Genomic DNA, 21,837 nt, shown 5'->3' on the forward strand with positions numbered 1-21,837 from the left:
GAGCTGGTTCCTCAATCCCAGCGGGGAAATGGGTTCTATTCTCGGTTCCTTCTCGTTCAAAAGACCATAGAAAAATGGCGCCCAATTTTAGACCTGAGGGAGCTAACCACCTATCTCATAAAGCGCTCTTTTCAGATTGTATCCTTGCAGGACATTTTGCGGCTCCACAATTCAGGAGATTGCAAGGCCACCCTAGATGTCGAGGATGCATACTTCCATGTTCCTATCCACCCGGCCCACAGGAAGGTTTTACGCTTTACAGTAGCCAAGAGCCACTTCCAATTCAAGGTCCTGCCTTTCGGACTACGATCCGCACCGTGGATATTCACAAAGGTCTTAGACCCGGTCGCAACGTTTCTCAGAAAACAGACTGAACAGGTCTTTCCTTACCTGGACGACTGGCTGGTGAAAGCAGTCTTATCAAGGAGCAACAGATGCAGTCGAAGCATGCACTCGGCTCTTCCGTCACCTGGGGCTTCAGCACAACAAAGGAATGTCAGTCCTGTGCCTGTCCAAGTCGGCATAGTTCCTAGGAGCTATTCTTGACACAACTTGTTGCAAGGCGTTCCCATCAAAAGAACGTCAGACAAAACTGATGGCCTCCACCTGTCTGTTGCGAAAAAGGTAACTTTCAGTTCGCCTGTACAAGTCCCTTCTAGGATTGATCTCATCCTGCATTCCTTTAGTTCCGCATTGCAGGCTACAAATGCGCCCCCTCCAAGAGCAGCTGGATTTGCTGTGGCGCCAAGCAGAAGGCTCTTATGACTACAAGATAATAACTCAGCCTGTGAAAAAAGCGGCCTGTTGGTGGATGATCAGACATCTCTCAGGGTCTCACCTTCAGTCACCCCAGCTCCTCGAATACTTACAACAGACGCCTCTCTAGAAGGCCAGGGAGCAGTATTGCAAGACCTCCAGGTGAGCGGCCGCTGGCAGCCCCAGCAGCGCCTTCTCCACATCAATCTGTTGGAGTTCAAAGCGATTCGTCTGGGTTTACAGGCTTTCCTTCCGCAAATCCGACTATCCACCGTCCTGGTCCATACGGACAACATGACGGTCATGCATTGTGTGAACAAGCAGGGAGGAACAAGGTCTCGTCTGCTATCCAAAGAAGCTCAGGAGCTTTGGGAGTGGATTATCCAACATCAGAGCTCTTTCAGCGTAGCATCTTCCAGGTGCCCTCAACAAAACGGAACATGCACTGTGCTGAAATCAGTGAGCCATGAGTGGGAACTAGACCAACATACTCTGGAAAGAATTTTCAATCTCTGGGGTTCACTGTCCATAGATCTATTTGCCACTCCAGAGAAGAAGAAATGCAGACTCGACTCAAGCAGGGAGTACCATCAGGTATCATTGGGGAATGCGCTTTCAATGGCCTGGTCAGGCGCCTTTGTTTACGCTTTTCCTCCGATTCCACTAATACCAAGGCTACTCAAGAAGCTCAAAACAGAACCCTGCAGGATGATTCTGGTGGCCCCGCCAGTTTTGGTTTACGGAGCTTCTTGAGTACATACAAGCCAACTCTGATTTCCTTCTGGTGGGGGATTTTAATATCCACAGTGAGATCACCACGTGCATTGATGCACAGACGGTGTTAGCAGACCTGGCCACACTGGGACTTACTAAAAAGAATCAGGGTCCGACTCATTCTGCGGGCCATACCCTCGACTTAGTGCTCTATAACTCTGCAGCTATTAATTGTCTTACCCCCAACCAAGTTGTTTGGACTGATCATTCAGTCATTGTGTTTTACACTCGTGACAACAACAAAGCCAAAACTATCTATAAGAAGTTGGCCAATGTCAGAAGGCCTTGGTATAGATTAACCCCTGACAAATTTAGGGCCAACTACTCGGAACCTAAGTGGGAAGCATTTGGTGATGACGCCACCTTAGCTCTAAAGGCTTTCAGTGACGCTGTATCAACAACTATCAACCATGTGGCCCCACTGAGAACCTATAAACCACGACCGGCTCCCAAACAAGAAGTCTGGTTTACGGGAGATCTTAGGCAGCAAAAAAAGATCATGAGAGGGTTGGAGAAAAAATGGAGAGTCACACATAAGGCAGACGATAAGGAGAATTTCAGGAGGTCGTCCAAAAAATATCACAAGGCGATCCGAGCTGCCAGGAAACAACACATAGCAGCCCAATTATCAGATGCTGGCTCCAATGCAAAACTCCTGTACTCAATTCTGCAGACTTTTACCAAGCCCGCTGCCTGTGACACTGATGGGGTCGAATCCCAAGAAATCTGTGATAACATCTCACAGTTTTTCGTAAGGAAAATTGACGCCATTTATAATAAAATACTAACATCCAAATCCCCCTCTTACGACCCAATGACAACAACTGACTGTCAAATCCCGTCATATACCATGACTCCAGACAATGAGGCTAAGACGCTTATTGCCTTCCCACCTATCTCTATGGAAGAGCTGACTGCCCTTGTCATGCAAACAAAGAGTGGGTGCCAGTCTGACATCATCCCAGCACGTATTATGCCAACTTTGCTGGAGATTTTGGGGGCTGGAATACGGCAGATAGTTAACATATCTTTGCTTACTGGGGAAGTACCGCTGGAATGGAAACAGGCACTTGTGAGGCCTCTGCGCAAAAACAACGCGATTCCGTGGTCTGAGTTGACGAATCTGAGACCGATCTCCCTTCTCCCTTTTTTAGGGAAGCTTGCTGAGAGGCATGTGAATCAGCATTTGTCGAAATTCATTGAACACGCAGGTGTACTGGACCCCTCCCAGTCGGGCTTTAGACCCAGACACAGTACTGAGACTGCCTTGCTGTCTGTCGCTGACAATCTCCAGAGGCTACAGGACAGGGGTTATTCCGCTGTTCTGGTGCTTCTGGACTTGTCAGCGGCGTTTGACACTGTGTCACATGACATCATGACCTCCAGACTAGTTGACATCGGTCTGGAAGGCAAGGCCCTGGCTTGGCTCAGGAGTTTTTTCAGCGAACGCACCCAGAGAGTCATCTTGGGACCATATCAATCAGAGGAGGTGGTGATCTCAAAGGGGGTGCCACAGGGCTCTTGTTTGAGCCCCACGTTATTTAACATCTATGTGGCCCCCCTAGCGAACATCATGAGATCCCACGGGTTCATTCCGGTATCATACGCGGATGATACCCAACTCCTCTTCCCCTTTAAAACGATGACTCCTGAGGTGCGGGCCTCCTTCGCCCAAGGGATGAAGGAGGTGTCCCGCTGGATGGCAGCCAATTATTTGCAGTGCAACGTCTCCAAAACGGAGGTTATGCTATTCGGAGAGGCAAAACGGTTGTGGACCCCGGACTGGTGGCCTCAAGACCTTGGCCCGGTCCCTGTGCCCAAAACCGTGGTAAAAGACCTGGGAGTCAAACTGGACCATGAGCTCACCTACACACAACAAACTAACCAAGTGGTGGGCTCATGCTTCCATGTCATCGGGCTTCTCAGGAGAGTATTCCCCCTGCTACCAGATACCACCAGGAGAACGTTGGTCCAGTCCCTAGTTTTAAGCAGGCTGGACTACTGCAACGGGTTAATGCTAGCTGCCAATGAGGGCATCTTTGCTAGATTGCAGGTTGTGCAAAACACGGCTGCACGACTGGTACTGAATGTCCCGCCCCGCACTCCCTCAAAACCACTGTTGGCCAAATTGCACTGGCTTCCGGTTAGGCAGAGGGTGATGTTTAAGATCTGCTGCGTCATCCACAAATGCCTAACTGGAACTGGTCCCGGTTACCTCACTGAGAAATTTATCCCCTATGTTCCGTCCAGATTCCTGAGATCGGGAGATCAGGAACTATTACGTGTTCCTAGGGCCATGAAGGCAAGAAAGGGGGAAAGAGCCCTATCGGTAGCAGGTCCAAAGCTGTGGAACCTACTCCCAAAGGAAATCAGAGTATGTAGGGAACATTTCCCTTTTAGGAAAAAGCTTAAAACATTCCTCTTCAAATCCCTAACTGACTGATCTCCTGCCTAGTTCATTAAAATGTTGACGAGTCTTTTCTGTTCTTTGGTTGTGCCAAAGGCGCGGAGATATTCCTTCGGGAATCGATTCATAGCGCCATACAAACCTGGAAATAAATAAATAAATAAATAAATTCTCTTGCTCTCCCTGGATCATCCCATTCATCTGCGCCCAATTCCCTCTCTGACAATGTCCCAGGGCCATGTGGTGCATCCGGATCTGAGCTCGCTTCAATCATCAGCGTGGCTCCATAGCACAGAGAATTTCAAAATTTAAATATCTCACAAGAATGTAAAGATGTTCTAGCTCAGGCCTGTGCACCAAGTACGAATAAGACATATTGCTTGAAATGGAAGCGTTTCTGCCTGTGGTGCTGGCAAGAGAACATTCATTCTTACTTCTGCTCCTCATCAAATGTTGCCGTACATTTTAACATTAGCTAAGTCAAGCCAGGTCTCGCTCATTACTCTATCAAGGTGCACCTGGCAGCTATTTCTAGATTCCGCTTAACTTCTTCTGGACCTTCCCTCTGGTCGGCAAGAATTGTGAAACCATTTTTAAGTCTTTTTAGAGTTTTCCCACCAGTTAGACCTCCACCACCTCTGTGGCAGCTCTGCTTAGTCCTTACTCAACTCATGATGCCGGCTTTTGAACCAATTCATAGGGTAGACCTTAAATTCCTCATGGAAAGTGGCCCTCTTTCCCGCTTTAACATCAGCCAGGAGGGTAGGTGAACTGCACGCTTTCACTATCAAGGATCCATTCTTGCAGTCTAAAAAGGACACACTGATTCTCAGTACTAATCCCAAATTTATCCCGAAGGTCCCTTCTGACTCATTTGAATGAACCTGACATTCTCCAAGCCTCTTCATCAACCTACTATTCCGGCAGAAACTCTTCATTCTTTAGATGTTTAAAGATGTGTGAAATTCTATCTCCAGCGCACCAAGGATTTCAGGAAATCTTTGTTGCTTTCAGTGCCCCTCGCAAGGGTTTCCCTCTTTCGAAGCAAGGGGTTGCACGATGGATGCCAGCACAATCCAATACTATCACCAAGTGGCCAGTAAGCGCCTAGAAGGGCAAGTCCGGGCGCATTCTACAAGATCCATTTCTTCTTCCACGGCTCTTTGCTGGAGTGCTGATCAAAGATATTTGCAGGGCAACATGGAGCAGTGCCCATACTTTAACGAAGCACTACTTCTTGGACTATTCCTCATTAAGTGATGCTGCAGTGGGACAGGCAGTCCTGAGGAATCTCTTATAAGCGGTGAGCTTTCCCTTCTAACCCTCCTTCCTGCAATTGGTTTCGCACATTTTGTATCTAATTTTTACTGATTACTAGTTTTGCTAACTAGTATCTCTTATGAATATATACATCTTGCAAGGTTATACAATGTATTACACAAAGTGCGTTTTCTGACTGCTGTCTATTCTGATACAAGCAATGGGAATCTATGAATGTTCCAATAAGAAGTAAGGAGTAAGAAAACTGTTACTTACCTGTAACTTTGGTTCTCCAGTATTGGTAACTTTCATAGATTCCCATGCGCCCACCCTCCTCCCCTGGGAAAGCTCAGCCTCTAGCATATTCTGTTCTACTGTTACACAACGGCTACGAAAATCTGAGGCTCTCAGGAAGGTTCTATGGGGTGAGACTGTTCTGATTGGCTGTTCATTATTTTTGGTCTTTTGCATAGAGGTGGATATGCTACAAAATGAGATGAGGCCTAGGCCTTCATTTTTTTTTGTACGTATTGATATGGTATTTTTTATTTACCGGGGACTCATCCGACGGGGAGTGATGCAAGCAATGAAAATTACCAATACTGGAGAATCAAAGTTATAGGTCAGCAACTTGCTCTGTTGAGTGCTCTCCAGTGTCATGGTAACTTGTGACTCTCCTGTCTCACCTGATGCTGCCCCTCCTCGAACCGATCTGCAAAGCACACCTAAAGTTTCTCTCTTGGAATACCTGCTTCTCCTAGTACTTAAACAGCAAGGAGCCATTCACTGTTGAAGTACCTTTTCTGCTTTTCACAAGGGACAAATGAATCTCACAAACCAACCTAAATGTTATGCTTGCGTCCCTACTGATTTCCATCCAAATTAACTTGCCCTACTACTCCCTCTTCCCGAATCCAGCACCATCCACAAAAAAATCATTGATCTGTTTAGACGTGAACAGATTCATTATGGTCTGTATAGACCAGACAAAAACTCCGTTCAGGAGACTGACATGTTGGTGGCAAGGTTGAAAGATTGGGTGCAAGGGCGGTTGTACCCTGATGAGAAATGTATAACATTTCAGGCGGCATTGGGGGTTAGGTTATTATAGACCACATAGTCACAAGTAACTTGAGTTATTTTAATGATGGAAACTATTTATCTGGTATTAGCACATAGGCGGGGGGTATGGGGCAGGGATTATTCTGTATTCATTTAAATATTTTTTCCCTTTTAGATTTAACTCTTACTTTTATTGTTTTAGGTTGCCGCTCGGGGACTGGATATTTCAAATGTGAAACATGTAATCAACTTCGATTTGCCAAGTGACATTGAGGAATATGTGCATCGAATTGGTCGTACAGGCCGTGTAGGAAACCTTGGTAATGCATTTTAATGCATGTATTTTAAAGTGAAATGGGTAGAATTTCTCTTCACTTGATAAAACATGGAGTTTAAAATTAGTGGGTGAAGGTCGGGGTGCAGTAATGGAGTGTTGTACTTGAGGATCATATGTGCATGTTAACTAGCAGTCTCTGGTTACTGGGCAGGGTCCTTTCGCCCTCCGACAGGACCACAATGCTGGTGATCCTCCAGTTGTCTAACCACGCTTCTCTTTTGGAATCTGCCTCGCAGGGTAGCGTGGTTGTACCTGGGGTGTGGAATTCCTGTAGCCAGATGCCCGGAACATTTTTTTGGGGTCAAGGACAACAGGTTTTCATGTTTTTCTCCTTGAGGCATTTAGACCCACCCCCTCCAGCACAAAACCTTTGACTGATAGTTTACAGTACCTCATTATGGATCAGGGAAGGGCATGGTGTGCTGTAAATGTAATATTTATGTCCATATGTTAATGCTGTTCATAATATAGAAGTGCTGTTCGAACTTGTATGTTTGAGGCAGGTGAGCTGTAGATCACATGCTGTACATAGATTGCCATCTAGTGTTGGGTCCGGATGTTTGCACTTTGCTTTTTCTTCGAAGAAGTCTTTCCAGTCAAAAGGTAGGTGACTCCTCCTTTCGGTGATGGTGCGCATGGGCATTAACTCCATTGTTGTTGTTTTTTTTCTGACATCTGGTTCGGATGTGAAATGTTGTGCTCCGGTACTGTTTTTCAGATTCCCTTAGATGCGCAATTTACTACCTTCGGTATTTATCGATTGCCTTCCCAATCTATACGTTTCGTTTACACTCTAAATCCTTCAATCAGAAGATTCATGAAGGGCCATTTAGCCTACCCATGCCGGGGTCTATAGCGGTCGATGGAACGGACTCCATTCAAGTTATGTCCTGGGTGGTGAATAAAAATGTGGATACTAACCCTTCTCTTCCAGGGGATACTCATTAATATAACGAACAAAAGTGTCACAGGGTCTAAATTAAAGTCTAACTGTGGTGCATCTACCTGGAGACGTGAGTGTTAAACCCTACATGAAGAAAAGAAGAAAGGTACTCTGTGGTTACTCACAAGATACCCATCAGTCACCACTCGGAACCGCCCTTCATCATTTGGGATTCCTGTTAACCATATCCAGGGTACGCCTCTGGTATCTGATGGAAGGTCAGATGTAATTAACCTTTGTATACCTAGAGGCGACCTATATGGTTTTGAGTGTCACAGGCCACTCATTGGTAAAAGAAAGGAGAGTGACTGATCTGCAGTGCATGTGAAGAAGAAATGTACAGTGAGTCTAAAATTGGGTGAGAGCAGGAAAAATTATTTATTCTGTTTTATGCTCGCTCCACCAATGTTAAAAAGCAGCATTGGTAAAGTAAACAAATATTTACCAGGATGTAAGGATGGTCAACATGTTTCAGCAAATTCGAGGACTAACGAGTCCATTGCTTTCATCAGGACCGCGATATTATGTGATGCTACTGCAAAATTGTAATGTGAAGAGTGAATAAAAAGTGACTACATACTACAACTGAGGTACTGGGTTTTTCAGAACCGGTACTGAACCGGTAACCCAGCGGTGTCAGGGAAACACACCCAGAGACCTTGAGTCCTTTCCTGATTCAGACCACAGAAACTCGGAGTCTTCTAGGTGAAGTCAAGGATCGATTTTATTGGCTGCAACCAAGGTAACAAGCGTCCTAGAAGTACAACACACGGGAAGTATATTCTCAGGAGACTGCCGCAATTCACAAAGTCAGGCTTCTCTTTTTATACGAAATATTGTGCTTTAGGCAAACATTCTTAACATTTTACTATACTGGGAGCTATTTTAGTTTGAAGTGCGGGTGAGATATGATCAAATTTCTTCACTCCTGTGACCATTCTAGCTGCTGCGTTTAGTGTTTTAAGGGGGGGCCAGGTGTGCCTTTGAGCCTGAGAGGGTTGCGATCCCGTAGTCTAATTAGTTAACACCAGTGATTGGGTAGCTTGTTTAAGGTCCTTGGCTGGGATAAAAGGCTTTATTTTGTTCAATAGCTTCAGGTTTAGGAAAGTGCTCTTGGCAGAGATCTTAATGTGTTTGGTCTTTTTGAGTTTCGGGTCTACAGTGATGCCTAATGATTTTTCAGAGTCTCCCAGAATAGAATGCTTTTCAGACCGTGCTGGGGACACACTTGGTGTCCCTGTGCATACTCCAGTTCAAACCGGTTGCAGGGGCACTCAGCCCCTGCTCTGGCGCGAAACTGGACAAATGGAATGGGTTTAACCACCCCTCTTCCCTGACCCACCCATAGGTGAGTCCCCAGAGTAAGTCCACCCCCTTAACTTAGTATAAGTATAGGAACCCAGTCCTTAGGACTTCAGATTACACCTGGACAAAACTCTACAACATATATCCTGAAACTTCGACATTATATTTCAACTAGAAGATGTAAAAATCTCCCTTGGGGTCAAGGTGTGACTCCCCTGTACAAACAGGCACCAAAGAAGCATCTTGCTGGTCTGCATTTCCAAGGCTCCCGCCAGATTTGCGACTCCGGACACGGACTTCCAGACTTCTTGGAGGCTGACACTGGATACCAGCAAAGCTGAGATCCGCAGCCCTCACGAGTGACGTGGAACTGGAACTCCTGGACACCGTGCACATTTGCTATTGCATAGACTTCCTGAGGTTTCCCCAAAGTTGTGCATTGTGCTACTTGTAGTCCAAGCCCCGAGCACCATTTGCACCGAAGATTGTGGGCCTACACTCTACGAGGGTTCCGTGGGCCCGCTTCTAGCATTTTCGCTCGAGGTTCCTTCGCGATCCCTGGTCCGTCGACTGGGTGGTCCCCACGAAGGTAACCTTGCTGTTTCTTGGGCTTTCCTGGTTGCTTCAGACATTCCCAGAATAGCCACCAAGTGGTGAGTCCCTTAGACATTGCTGCACCGAAGACAATCTTTGCTTTCTGCGTGGGTTGCTGTTGTCAAAGGCTTGTTGGGTCCAATCCGAATACTGACCCTGCAGCACTCTACATCCTTCGTGGGACAGTTTGAATCCAGCGCCTGGTCGTCGTTGACTCCTCTTGGTCCTCGTAGCTGTTAAGTCGAGCTTCATCTGAAAGCACCCAACATCGGTGGGCATCCGCTCATCGCCTTCCTGGTCACTGGCTAGTGACCCAGACTCTGTCCCCTCTGCTTTCAGGTTCTTCAGATCTCCGATCCACCATTGAATCCACCCGGACACTTTCGACTTGGTTGCCTGCAGCACTTTGCAGCAGCTCACCATTGAAAAAGACGACGAAACCGGACATCAAAAGACACCTATGCACCCGGCTACCCTGGGCGAGGTAACTCGTGTTTGAGGCATGTGGGCTGCTGAATTCATATATGTGCATAGATTGCCGCCTAGTGTTTGGTTCGGATGATTGCACATTGTTGTCCTGGAAGAGTCTTCGAATTATCACGAGATAGGTGGCTCCTCCCCTGGACTACAGTGCGCATGGGCATCCTCCATCTTCAGATTATTTTCTGCCATTGGGTTCGGATGTACTTTCCTTTACTCTAAGTTCGGAATCTAAAAAAACTTTTCCAAAAACCTTCGGTCTCGTCGGTATTGTTTACTATCTGTGCAGACGGCTTTATTTACAGTTATTCAACTCTGGACGTCTAATCGGGCCGCGGGCCTTCTCGGCGCCAAAGGGACCAGTCAATGGAACGAAGTCCATTCAAAAGATGCCCTCTTTGTAAGTCGAAATACCCACATATAGATAAACACCCTGTATGTAACAAGTGTTTATCTCCGGAACATAATGAATCCGAGTGCCTAGCCTGTGCCCAATTTCGATCCAAAAAGACACTTCGTTAGGCTAATCATGCAGAAACCAGTGCCGGAAAATATCTTCGATGAAGACTATCTCGCCGAAGAATCAGATCAAGATTCGGAGCATGACTCCAACTACTATGTCGACGAAGACGTCGTCTAGGTAGGAGACGACGAACAAGAGATCTGAGCCGTCGAAGACGAATCCAGTGATGAAACGGGGCCAACCGTGAGTACGACGCCCCAAACATACACTTCTATGGTTCCACAGGCTCGGGTCGATTCCGGATCACCAACCGACCCCTCACCACGTCTTCAACAAGGCCGACTCAACAAGGCCGACTCCACCACAACTTAAACATCCAAACCCAACACTAGATGGCAGGAGTATGCAACACATGTGAATCTACAGCTCTACATGCCAAGAACAGATGCTTACTGGGTAAGTAACATTTTGCAGCGTGAATCTTTCTGGATTCACTATGCTGTGCTGTAGGAAGGTAGATCCCTGACTATGGTTGCCCCCAACTTTTTGCCTGGTGTTTTGCTGGTTTTCTGACTTCGTTGACCTGGGGCCCTGCTATTCAGGACCCCAGGCCTACTGCTCTCTGTAAAATGGATTCCATGTACCCTAGGTACATACCCAATTGGATACTGAGTCACCTTATCAGTCCCTGTACAGTGTACCTTAGGTACCCAGGGCATAGGTGTACCCAGGGCCTACCAGGGACTGCAGCATGTATTATGCCACCCCTGGCTGGCCATCCAAATCTGACACAACTGGCTGCTTGACAGCTAGGGCAAGGTGGTGTAATCACCCTTTGCTTTAGATATAGTATACCTATATCTAACCCTAAAATGGACACACAGATCTCCTATCAGTCACTCCTATGGCAGGCCTTAACAATCCTGAAGGCAGAGTGCTTGGAATCGTGTGAGATGGTGCTCTGGCATGAGCTGAGCCTGTCTGCGGCTTTCGGGATCTATCCCTTAGCCGTTTCCATGATATCGCATACCATATACACTTAAGTGCATTATAATCCTCGCGGTTAAATGCCAACTCTGGTATCGCTTTATCAAAACATGTCGAGTAAGGTGTCATACGAATTGGAATACTAACCCCTCGCCAATTCTGGCGACGGGGTTAGCATTCCACCCTTCTAGAGGGACACGACATGCATGTAGCCTGTAACCCCGGTTAAAGTCAAACAGAGCCTCAGCTCCACAAAATGGATGCTGCCACCGAGACACAAGTCTGCCCTCCTGCTGCTGGGAGTCCTCCCAGAGCAGGAGATAAGGACAAAGTGTTTCCTGCCAGGGGCGGTGCCAGCACCGTCCCAGACAGGATTTTGTGTATTGTAGGTAGGCAGGGCTACAGAGGAAGGTGACTGCACGTGGCACCCCGGTGCTCACTGTGCATAGGCTGGCTTGAACCAGTTCCAGGGACACACCAGACCCTGTGCTGGGCAAAAGCCTGCCAAGGAAGTGGGTGTAACCACCCCCCTCCTGGTCCCACCCATAGGGCAGGACCTAGTCGCATGCCAGCCCCCTTTTCCCAGATAAAGGTAGAGACTGGCCCCCTTCCAAATCAGATCATCTTTGAATCCTGAAACTACTTTCTATGAAAGGAACTCAAGACTTCTTCCTAAGATTTCTCCCTTGTGGCTAAGGAGTAGTCACCCTGCATCCGCAGGCACCATCTAAGAACACTGCGGTCTGCTGCAAGTCCTTCTTCCGGAATCCGACTGCCCAGCTCGACGAGAACCGGCTTCCCTGGCACCTCTGACCTCTACCCACCTCTACAGCCCAGCTGAGAACCGTGGGTGCGACGAGACCTCGCGGGACCGGCCATCTGCAAGACTGCACGACTTCTTTCCAGCAAGCCCGCCGAGTAATTTCCTGGTGAGTGCTTTGGGGTCCGAGAAGCCCCGCCCCTGAGCAGCTCCAGCACCGAAGTGCAGCCTCCCAGCATCTCCACGATCTGCGTGGGGCCCTTCTGCTTTTTGCTGCTCACCGCGTTGTTTGGCTACTAGCCCGCTGGCTTGTGGCCTTCTGAACGACGCCCGACATTTCTGCTGCTGGTCTGGTTGCTCCAGACTGGCCCTTGCTCCCTTCCTGAAGAGGAGCACCCCGGACCCTCCTGGTCCACTCAAGACGCCATTTTGAGTCCACCGCGTGGGCTTGAATTAGCCAAGGCTTGTTGCCCAATCCTGGGTGACTTCGACGCCGACAGCTTCAACCATCGTGGGACAGCTCGCCTCTCCATCCTGGTCGCCGACAACACCTCCTGGTCCGTGAGATCTGCAGAGCCAGCGTCGCCAACTCACCTAGTCGAGGTGACTGCCATCCGGTGCCCTCCTGGTGCCCACTGACTACTGGCTAGTAGTCACGAACTTGGTCCCCTCTGCTTTCAGGTGTCATCCCTCTTCGATCCAGGCTTGGATCACTCGAACAATCTTCACTGGTCGCCTGCCAGCAACTCCTTTCTTCCAGGCTCCTGGTCCGGCAACGAGGATTCCCGACGTCTTTTGAGACCTATGCAGCTGCAGCCCCTGGGCTAGGTAACTTCGTCACTTCGGTGTCCCAGCATAGCCTCACTATCCAAGGGTCAGGATCCACTGTCGTTTTCTCCCTACCAGGTCGGGTTCGCCCGTGAACACTAACTTTGTGAATTCTAGCTCCCATAGACTTTGTCCCGCATCCCGCGTGAGAGTGCACACTCTGCACCCGAGTCCCCTGGGCCTCCTAGAAGTAATCTAACGATTCCCTAGTCAAGTCCTAGCGATTCCAAAGCCTATTAGTACTGTTACTTACCTGCTAGTAATTCGCATTCCACTTTTAAAGTATATGGTTTTTCGTGCCCCTCGGGCATTTGTGTATACCGTGCTAACTTAAGTATTTTCGTAAGAGTTTTGTTGTGTGCCTAGCACCCTGTCCTCATAAAGAGCACAGGGTTGTTGTGATTCTAATAAATACACTGTTTATTTTCATAACACTTGTGTGGTGTCCTTTCAATGGGTGTTCAAGGGGTAATGTGATGGTAAAACAGCTGGCTTAACACGCCCTCTAGAGTCTTAGCCTTAGACTGCTCGTATCCATGCTACTAGGATAGCTGGTCTATAAGGTTGACTTACAACCAATCCTCAATAAGGGTTGTTTGGACTGATACATAGTGATCACTAGAATAGTGAGCACTGCATATCAGGCCAACTTCTCACATGTGCATATTCCACCATCTAGTGGTTGGAGTTCGGAAAGTGCTTTGTATTTTTATTTTTATTTTTTTGCTGTGGGAGGTTGCGAAACCTGATCCCCCTGGTGAGGCTACAACCCCCATAAAGTGTGTGCAGGCTCTCAGATTATTTTTTCCGCCATGGAGATCGGAGGTGCGCTGCAGCACAGCAGCAGACATAGGACAGAAGAGAGAGGCCACCAGAACTCCAAGGGGAGAGGTGGCATCAAGGAATGTTGCAGAAGGGGAAACAATTTTCAGCAAAGCAGTGGGTTACCACTGCTCGCCCCCTTTTCCTCCTCATGCACCAAAGCGAGCACATTGTTCTCTGGCAGAACAACCTACAGGTATTCGGGGGGAGTACTCTGCAGTGTAAGGATGCTTCATCCTCAAACAAGGTAAGAAGAGCTTGCTCTTTCATTCATTTCATGTGGCAGCAGCAGCACGGATGGAATGCTCCACGTGTTTTACAATGTTTAATGTAAGACCAAGAGCACAGGGTATGGCCCCATGTGCTACCGTAACATTGAAAAGGGCGCAGCACAGTCAATGGTTAAACCTACCAGGCTGGAAGGTTAAAAGAATGTCTACTTAAATGCGCTTACAGCAAGGGCGTCAAGGCGCTGTTTTTAGGCACTTTTAAATAGGATGTAAACATGTCTTAGGACTATTCACTTAGTCTTTACTATTATTGTGTAGTGAGGGTCGTAGGTGCCTCTTCCTTACACCACGGTACTGCAGGGAAAAGGGATATTCAGGGATTCCTTATTCCTTCTAGTAGCTAATGCAGCTAATATAGCTTAAGCAGAAAGCGCACCACGTTTTTAAAAAACGTTACAAAGGTACGCTTTTGGACATAAAAAGGAGATTCTAAGGATCTTTTATAAAATATGCGAACCTATGGTAGGTTCTACTTACAAAACCTTTTGTATTGCACAAAATGCAATTGTTGGCATTTTGAAAAGGAGTTATGGCGGGAGTCAAAGCCTTTCCCTTCCTGGGGTTTTAAAAGCTGGCCACAACACTTCTAACGTGGCGCCAAATGCAGCCCACATTCCAAGGGGTTTCAAAGCGAAGGAGAAGGCCATAAACCTCCCTACCCCGCAACTCTTCCAAAACCAAGGCAGCAGACTGTAAGACGACCCCATGGATCAGGGGCTTATCTCCAGCATACGCATTCCTTAGCTGCCCTCTAAGCAAACCAGAAAGTCCGGTTTTAGGGGCCCAGCAACTTTAAAGGAACAGATCTTTCATCAATGAAAGTTGCTGGTTAGCGTTCGCAAGAGGCTAGGCTACATGATAGACTATCCTTATGCCTTATAACCAATAACAAAGATAGGTGCAACGTTTTTTTACATTTTGCAGCCCCACACGAAGGGCTTTTAGTGCAAGTACTTTGTTGTTTTAAATAGCAACAGGGCAAAGTAAAAAAAAAAGCACTTACATGGCAACTGCAGCAGTTAGCTCTGTCACTGGGTAGCATAATCGCATACCCATTTTTTAATCCATGGGCCAACAAATACACCGTTTTGTCTGAAAGCAAATAATATGTGCATAGATAAAGGGCCCAATAAGCCACAGCAATACATGTACACAAATGCAGAAAACTATCCTTGCGGCACAACATGTGCAACATACAAGTACAATATTTATGCACAGTTTTAAATTAAATCGCAAAATATTTCTTGAGAGCTAATGCACTATTATGCAGTTATATACTGTAGGGCCCCTCCATTGCTGGTCATTTAAACTTTTACTGGTTACTTACACTTTACTGGGTGCTACGGTAACTTCACAAGGTTTATACACTACATGTATAACGTGGCAAGAGGCAGGATCACAGATCGGGTTCATCAGTTACTGCGCCAAATCCAAGCAATGTTTATCAGCTGGCTGCATAGTTCTGCAACAGGCGAGGCAAAGGAGGGACCCCTGACTACAAGATATAAATAAAAGGAGGTAAATTCCTCCTATACCAACATGACCATAATGCTACATTGGTAGGTATGGGTGTATGCACATGCGTGCATATAATACACAACTACATGTTCCACTGAACTCTTAGGTTATAAATAGGATGCTAAAAGGAGGTAAATTCTTCCTATACCAACATGACCATAATGCTATATTGGTAGGTATGGGTGTATGCATATGCGTGCATATAATACACAGCTACATGTTCCACTGTGTGGGGTGCATACATATAGATATACATACAATTAGGAGGGAGATGCACCAAGTACTAAGGTACAGGTGAAGTTCTGTATGTGTGTGTATATATATATATATATATATATAGATATATATAGTTGCTGCCACCGACTTATCACAATTTCGATGTTTCGGCGCTTAGCCTTTGTCAATTGACACAGGCTAAGCGCCGAAACGCGTCTTGTCCGTGCTGGTTTGCCAAATAAATATCTATTGGCTTTTAAAACCCCCCTGAGAGTGCTTTGTCTGATTCACATCGAAATTGTGATAAGTCTGTGGCAGCAACTATTCGTGTGGCGGGCACACCCCCGCCTTGGAAAGCACCCGCTCGAGAGTGCAGCAGGCTGGTGTTTGCGGATGTGAGAAGTTGGCCTGATGTGCAGTGTTCACTATTCTAGTGATCACTATATAGCAGTCCAAACAACTCTTATTGATGATTGGTTGTAAGTCAACCTTATAGACCAGCTATCCTAGTAGCATGGATACGAGCAGTCTAAGGCTAAGACTCTAGAGGGCGTGTTAAGCCAGCTGTTTTACCATCACATTACCCCTTGAACACCCAGTGAAAGGACACCACACAAGTGTTATGAAAATAAACAGTGTATTTATTAGAATCACAACAACCCTGTACTCTTTATGAGGACAGGGTGCTAGGCACACAACAAAACTCTTACGAAAATACTTTTAAGTTAGCACGGTATACACAAATGCCCGAGGGGCACGGAAAACCATATACTCTAAAAGTGGAATGCGAAATTACTAGCAGGTAAGTACAGTACTAATAGGCTTTGGAATCGCTAGGACTTGACTAGGGAATCGTTAGATTACTTCTAGGAGGCCTAGGGGACTCGGGTGCAGAGTGTGCACTCATGCGGGACAAAGTCTATGGTAGCTAGTAACGCTAAAGTTAGTGTTCACGGGCGAACCCGACCTGGTAGGGAGAAAACTAAAGTGGATCCCTGACCCTTGGATAGTGAGGCTATGCTGGGGCACCGAAATGCCGAAGTTACCTAGCCCAGGGGCTGCAGCTGCATATGTCTCAAAAGACGTCAGGAATCCTCGTTGCCGGACCAGGAGCCTGGAAGAAAGATGCTGGCAGGCGACCAGTGAAGATAGTTCGAGTTGATCCAAGCCTGGATCTGGAAGATGGATGACACCTGAAAGCAGAGGGGACCAAGTTCGTGACTACTAGCCAGTAGTCAGTGGGCACCAGGAGGGCACCGGATGGTAGTCACCTCGACTAAGTGAGTGGGCGATGCTGGCTCTCACGGACCAGGAGGCGTTGTCGGCGACCAGGATGGAGAGGCGAGCTGTCCCCCGATGGATGAAGCTGTCGGCGTCGAAGAACCCAGGATTGGGCAACAAAGCCTTGGCTAATTCAAGCCCACGCGGTGGACTCAAAATGGCGGTTTGAGTGGACCAGGAGGGTCCGGGGTGCTCCTCTTCTGGAAGGGAGCAAGAGCCAGTCTGGAGCAACCAGACCAGCAGCAGTGATGTCGTCGGGCGTCGTTCAGAAGGCCACAAGCCAGCGGGCTAGTAGCCAAACAACGCGGTGAGCAGCAAAAAGCAGAAGGGCCCCACGCCGATCGTGGAGATGCTGGGGGGCTGCTCTTCGGTGCTGGAGCTGCTCAGGGTCGGGGCTTCTCGGACCCCAAAGCACTCGCCAGGAAATTACTCGGCGGGCTTGCTGTGCAGAAGTCGTGCAGTCTTGGCAATAGTCGGTCCCTTGAGGTCTCGTCGCACTCACGGTTCTCAGCTTGGCTGTAGAGGTGAGTAGAGGTCGGAGGTGCCAGGGAAGCCGGGTCTTGTCGAGCTGGGCAGTCGGATTCCGGAGGAAGGACTTACAGCAGACCGCAGTGTTCTCGCGATGGTGCCTGCGGATGCAGGGTGACTACTCCTTAGCCACAAGGGAGAATCTTGAAGGAAATCTTGAAGTCCTTTCGCAGAAAGTCGTATCTTGATTCCAAAGATGATCTAATTTGGAAGGGGGCCTGCTCCCACCTTTATCTGGGAAAAGGGGGCTGGCACGCGACTAGGTCCTGCCCTATGGGTGGGACCAGGAGGGGGGTGGTTACACCCACTTCCTTGGCGGGCTTTTCCCCAGCTCAGGGTCTGGAGTGTCCCTGGAACTGGTTCAAGCCGGCCTATGCATAGTGAGCACCGGGGTGCCACTTGCAGTCACCTTCCTCTGAAGCCCTGCCTACCTAGGATACACAAAATCCTGTCTGGGACGGTGCTGGCACCGCCCCTGGCAGGAAACCCTTTGTCCTTATCTCCTGCTCTGGGAGGACTCCCAGCAGCAGGAGGGCAGCCTTGTGTTTCGGTGGCAGCATCCATTTTGTGGAGCTGAGGCTCTGTTTGACTTTAACCGGGGTTAGGGGTTACATACATGTCGTGTCCCTCTAGAAGGGTGGAATGCTAACCCCGTCGCCAGAATTGGCGAGGGGTTAGTATTCCAATTCGTATGACACCTTACTCGACATGTTTTGATAAAGCGATACCAGAGTTGGCATATAACCGCGAGGATTATAATGCACTTAAGAGTATATGGTATGCGATATCATGGAAACGGCTAAGGGATAGATCCCGAAAGCCGCAGACAGGCTCAGCTCATGCCAGAGCACCATCTCACACGATTCCAAGCACTCTGCCTTCAGGATTGTTAAGGCCTGCCATTGGAGTGACTGATAGGAGATCTGTGTGTCCATTTTAGGGTTAGATATAGGTATACTATATCTAAAGCAAAGGGTGAGTACACCACCTTGCCCCAGCTGTCGTGCAGCCAGTTGTGTCAGTTTAGTTAGTCAGTTCAGGGGTGGCACAATACATGCTTCAGCCCCTGGGCGACTTCTGGGTGCACCTCAGCCCTGGGTACAGGGACTTGGAGAGGGCCCAGTGCCAATTCAGTATCGGAGTACAATTTGGATAGAGAGAACAGCTAGGCTGTGGGTCTGATTAGCAGGCCCACAGCCAGGGAAAGTCGTAAACCAGTGCAGCAAAAAGCAAAAATCTGGGTGATCATAGGATTGCAGACCCTACTCTCCTACAGCGGAGCAATAATATATAAATATATATATATATATATATATATACACACGTGTCCAGCAAAACACGGTATTACATATGCAAACAGTTCATGTGTGTTTTTAAATATATACATATATGCCCCTTTTACCGGTAACACGCGCTTCATGGCGCCTTGGGGAAAAAGATAAAATAGGAATGCTGTTTTTCTATAGGGGGCACATACAATGTCTTTTAAAACACCGTCACACAAGACAGTGGAAGCACATACCTACTTCCTCCTCTAATCACCACTACTGGATGGCACAACCCTGTTTCTAAAACGGGCATGTGTCACATAAACACTATGTACAATCTCTAAGCACAACATGCATAATTATAATGGGGAATTAAGTCTAATACAACAGGACTACAAACCCCAGTAGATAAGTACATAGTTTCAAGCGCTAGACAGCATTACCCCACCGCAACATGTACTTGCAACACAACATTAAGTGGGCTATATTTATACCAATGGCGAATCAGCTCCACTAAGGGGACTGATCGCCACAAGATGCTGGGGCATACCACAACCACAATCGTCTCATACACATTATGGGTGGTTCACTGCGGCCGGTGTAAAATATACAACATACATAAGGCCTGAAACAGACGGTGCTGCAGATATGACACTATGCATACTCTAAACGCACTGTTACTTCTAAGGGGCATTTGAGTCTCACTCACCAAGACTACAAACCCCAACATGCAGGTACATATCTACGCACGCTACACAGCATTTCTTTCACCAATGCAATATGTACTTGCAGCACAACATTATGTTTTGCTCCGATGACAAAGCTGATTCAGCTTCACTAATTGGGCTGATCACTATGAGGGGTGGGCTTACCACAACCACACTCACCTCACACACACTATGGGCGTGGCGAGCCCCAAAAGGTGGAAGTCTTCTCCTACCACAAAGACTGCACTTCACACCATAGGGGAGCTGGCAGCTCTTCAAGGGGAGTTAGCCACCGATTCCAATCAGAAAGCCTGCAACTGAGGTTCACCGCGGCCTTTCTGAACACCATAAAGAAGCCACAACCACACATCTCACACACACTAAGGGCGTGGCGAGCCCAAAAGGTGGAAGTCTTCTCCTACCACAGAGACTGCACTTCACACCGTAAGGGAGCCGGCAGCTCTTCAAAGGGAGTTAGCCACAGATTCCAATCAGAAAGCCTGCAACTGAGGTTCACCGCGGCCTTTCTGAACACCATAAAGAAGCCACAACCACACATCTCACACACACTATGGGCGTGGCGAGCCCAAAAGGTGGAAGTCTTCTCCTACCACAGAGACTGCACTTCACACCGTAAGGGAGCCGGCAGCTCTTCAAGGGGAGTTAGCCACAGATTCCAATCAGAAAGCCGGCAACTGAGGTTCACTGCAGCCTTTCTGAACACCATGAAGAAGCTGGGGGCTCTTCAATGGAGTTCACCGAGACTGCCAAAGGCATCCCATATGGCCGGCCAACCGCGGTTCGTCGCGACCATAAAATTCGCCAACTACAGTGGGGGGTGCACACCCTACCACCACGTGCTGCACAGACACACAGTAATGCAAACACAATGAAAGCAATACCTCAAACATTGCATATGCCTACCATATGGCAAGTTGGATGACTGGGATTATGTAGGACAACATACCCCACATGTGGCCCACCGGAGGGAACCTCCTACTCATCACAAGGTATAAGGGCAAACGCAACACACACCTAACTTGGGCGTGTTCCCGTTACAACTACCATTACTCTCCATAAGGGCACAATGAACACAAGCAGGGTGCAGTTCTTCAGGCTTCCTGCCTACATGATAGAAACTACACATGGTCTGCACACGGCACAGTGAAAGGTTACGGTGTTTCTCCCTTGCACGGAATCACAAGGCAGCTAAATACCAAATGACACCAGACAATGGCCTAATAAACATTAGGAGACCATTCGCAAGCAGTTAGCCAGCAGGCCCACGGTGTGCAATACACGCAAAGGGCCGTCACCTTCCTTGAACCGTGTGGCCAAACTAAGTCCAGAACATCTTCTCCTGCACAAGTCAACATTTTGATATGCCACATGGGTGGAGTATTCTTCGTAAAGAAAGGATAAGCGCACACATGTGGGCTTCTGCATCAAAATATAAATATTAGATATATGGCTGATATAGCATCAGGTACACTTGTATGTACAAGCCAAGGCAGATAATAGGGTAAGGCCTTTCTTTCCTCTACCCTCCTTTCTCTACTAAGAACATTAACAGGACGCGTAAGCAGGTAATAGCGCCCAGGTTCTACAATACCATAACCACGGACAGGTGGTAACAAATTTCAACAGGGCATCAGCATGCCCCTGCAGTGGTCTGGCCAACCAAGGTGAGCATCAGACAACAAATACGTACTCCCGTAAATCAGCCAGGCACCCCAAAAAACCATTAAGCCTTATCTACTTATGGTAGTAAAAACCGGCCCATTGCATAAAAAAACCAAAAAAAAGGAAGCTGGTGGTTGGTAAGGACCATATTAAAATTAGCACACACAGAATATAACAAGGAAATCAGGTGTTAGCCTACACAGGGATGAATGGGCCTAGAACGTTTAACCATTTGAATAAAATATCCAATGGGGTTGTTCCTGGTCACATCTAACATTTTAAACAAATACAAATTAATAGGCAAAGTAGTACGTATATGGGTACTTTCCTCAAAGGAAAGCCGTATGGATACCTACTAGGTAAACAGGTAGACCAATAACTAGCAGGAGGGGCACAGGCCCACTCTTCCAGGAAGAAGGGTGCAACAATAGCCTTCCTGGCTAACACACCCTTTCAAGACATATGCCTGGCGGCAACATGGGCTTCGGTGCACACGTTCACGAAGCAGTACTGTGTGGATATACAAATGAACAAGGAAGCACAAGTCGGACAGATGGTGCTTCAACAT

General features: G+C 47.7%; 1 protein-coding gene across 1 annotated transcript in view; it reads left to right on the plus strand.

The window, feature by feature from the left end:
• DDX3X (DEAD-box helicase 3 X-linked) overlaps positions 1–21,837 on the plus strand; it is a 514,014-nt gene that overhangs the window by 455,496 nt on the left and 36,681 nt on the right. The window contains exon 15 of the mRNA XM_078658293.1: positions 6,462–6,579. Within this exon, the coding sequence (XP_078514419.1) occupies positions 6,462–6,579 (118 nt within the window). The remainder of the gene's footprint in view (positions 1–6,461; positions 6,580–21,837) is intronic.

This window comes from Lissotriton helveticus, chromosome 8 (genome assembly GCF_964261635.1).
Source record: "Lissotriton helveticus chromosome 8, aLisHel1.1, whole genome shotgun sequence".
In the NCBI taxonomy this organism is placed as follows: Eukaryota; Metazoa; Chordata; class Amphibia; order Caudata; family Salamandridae; genus Lissotriton; species Lissotriton helveticus.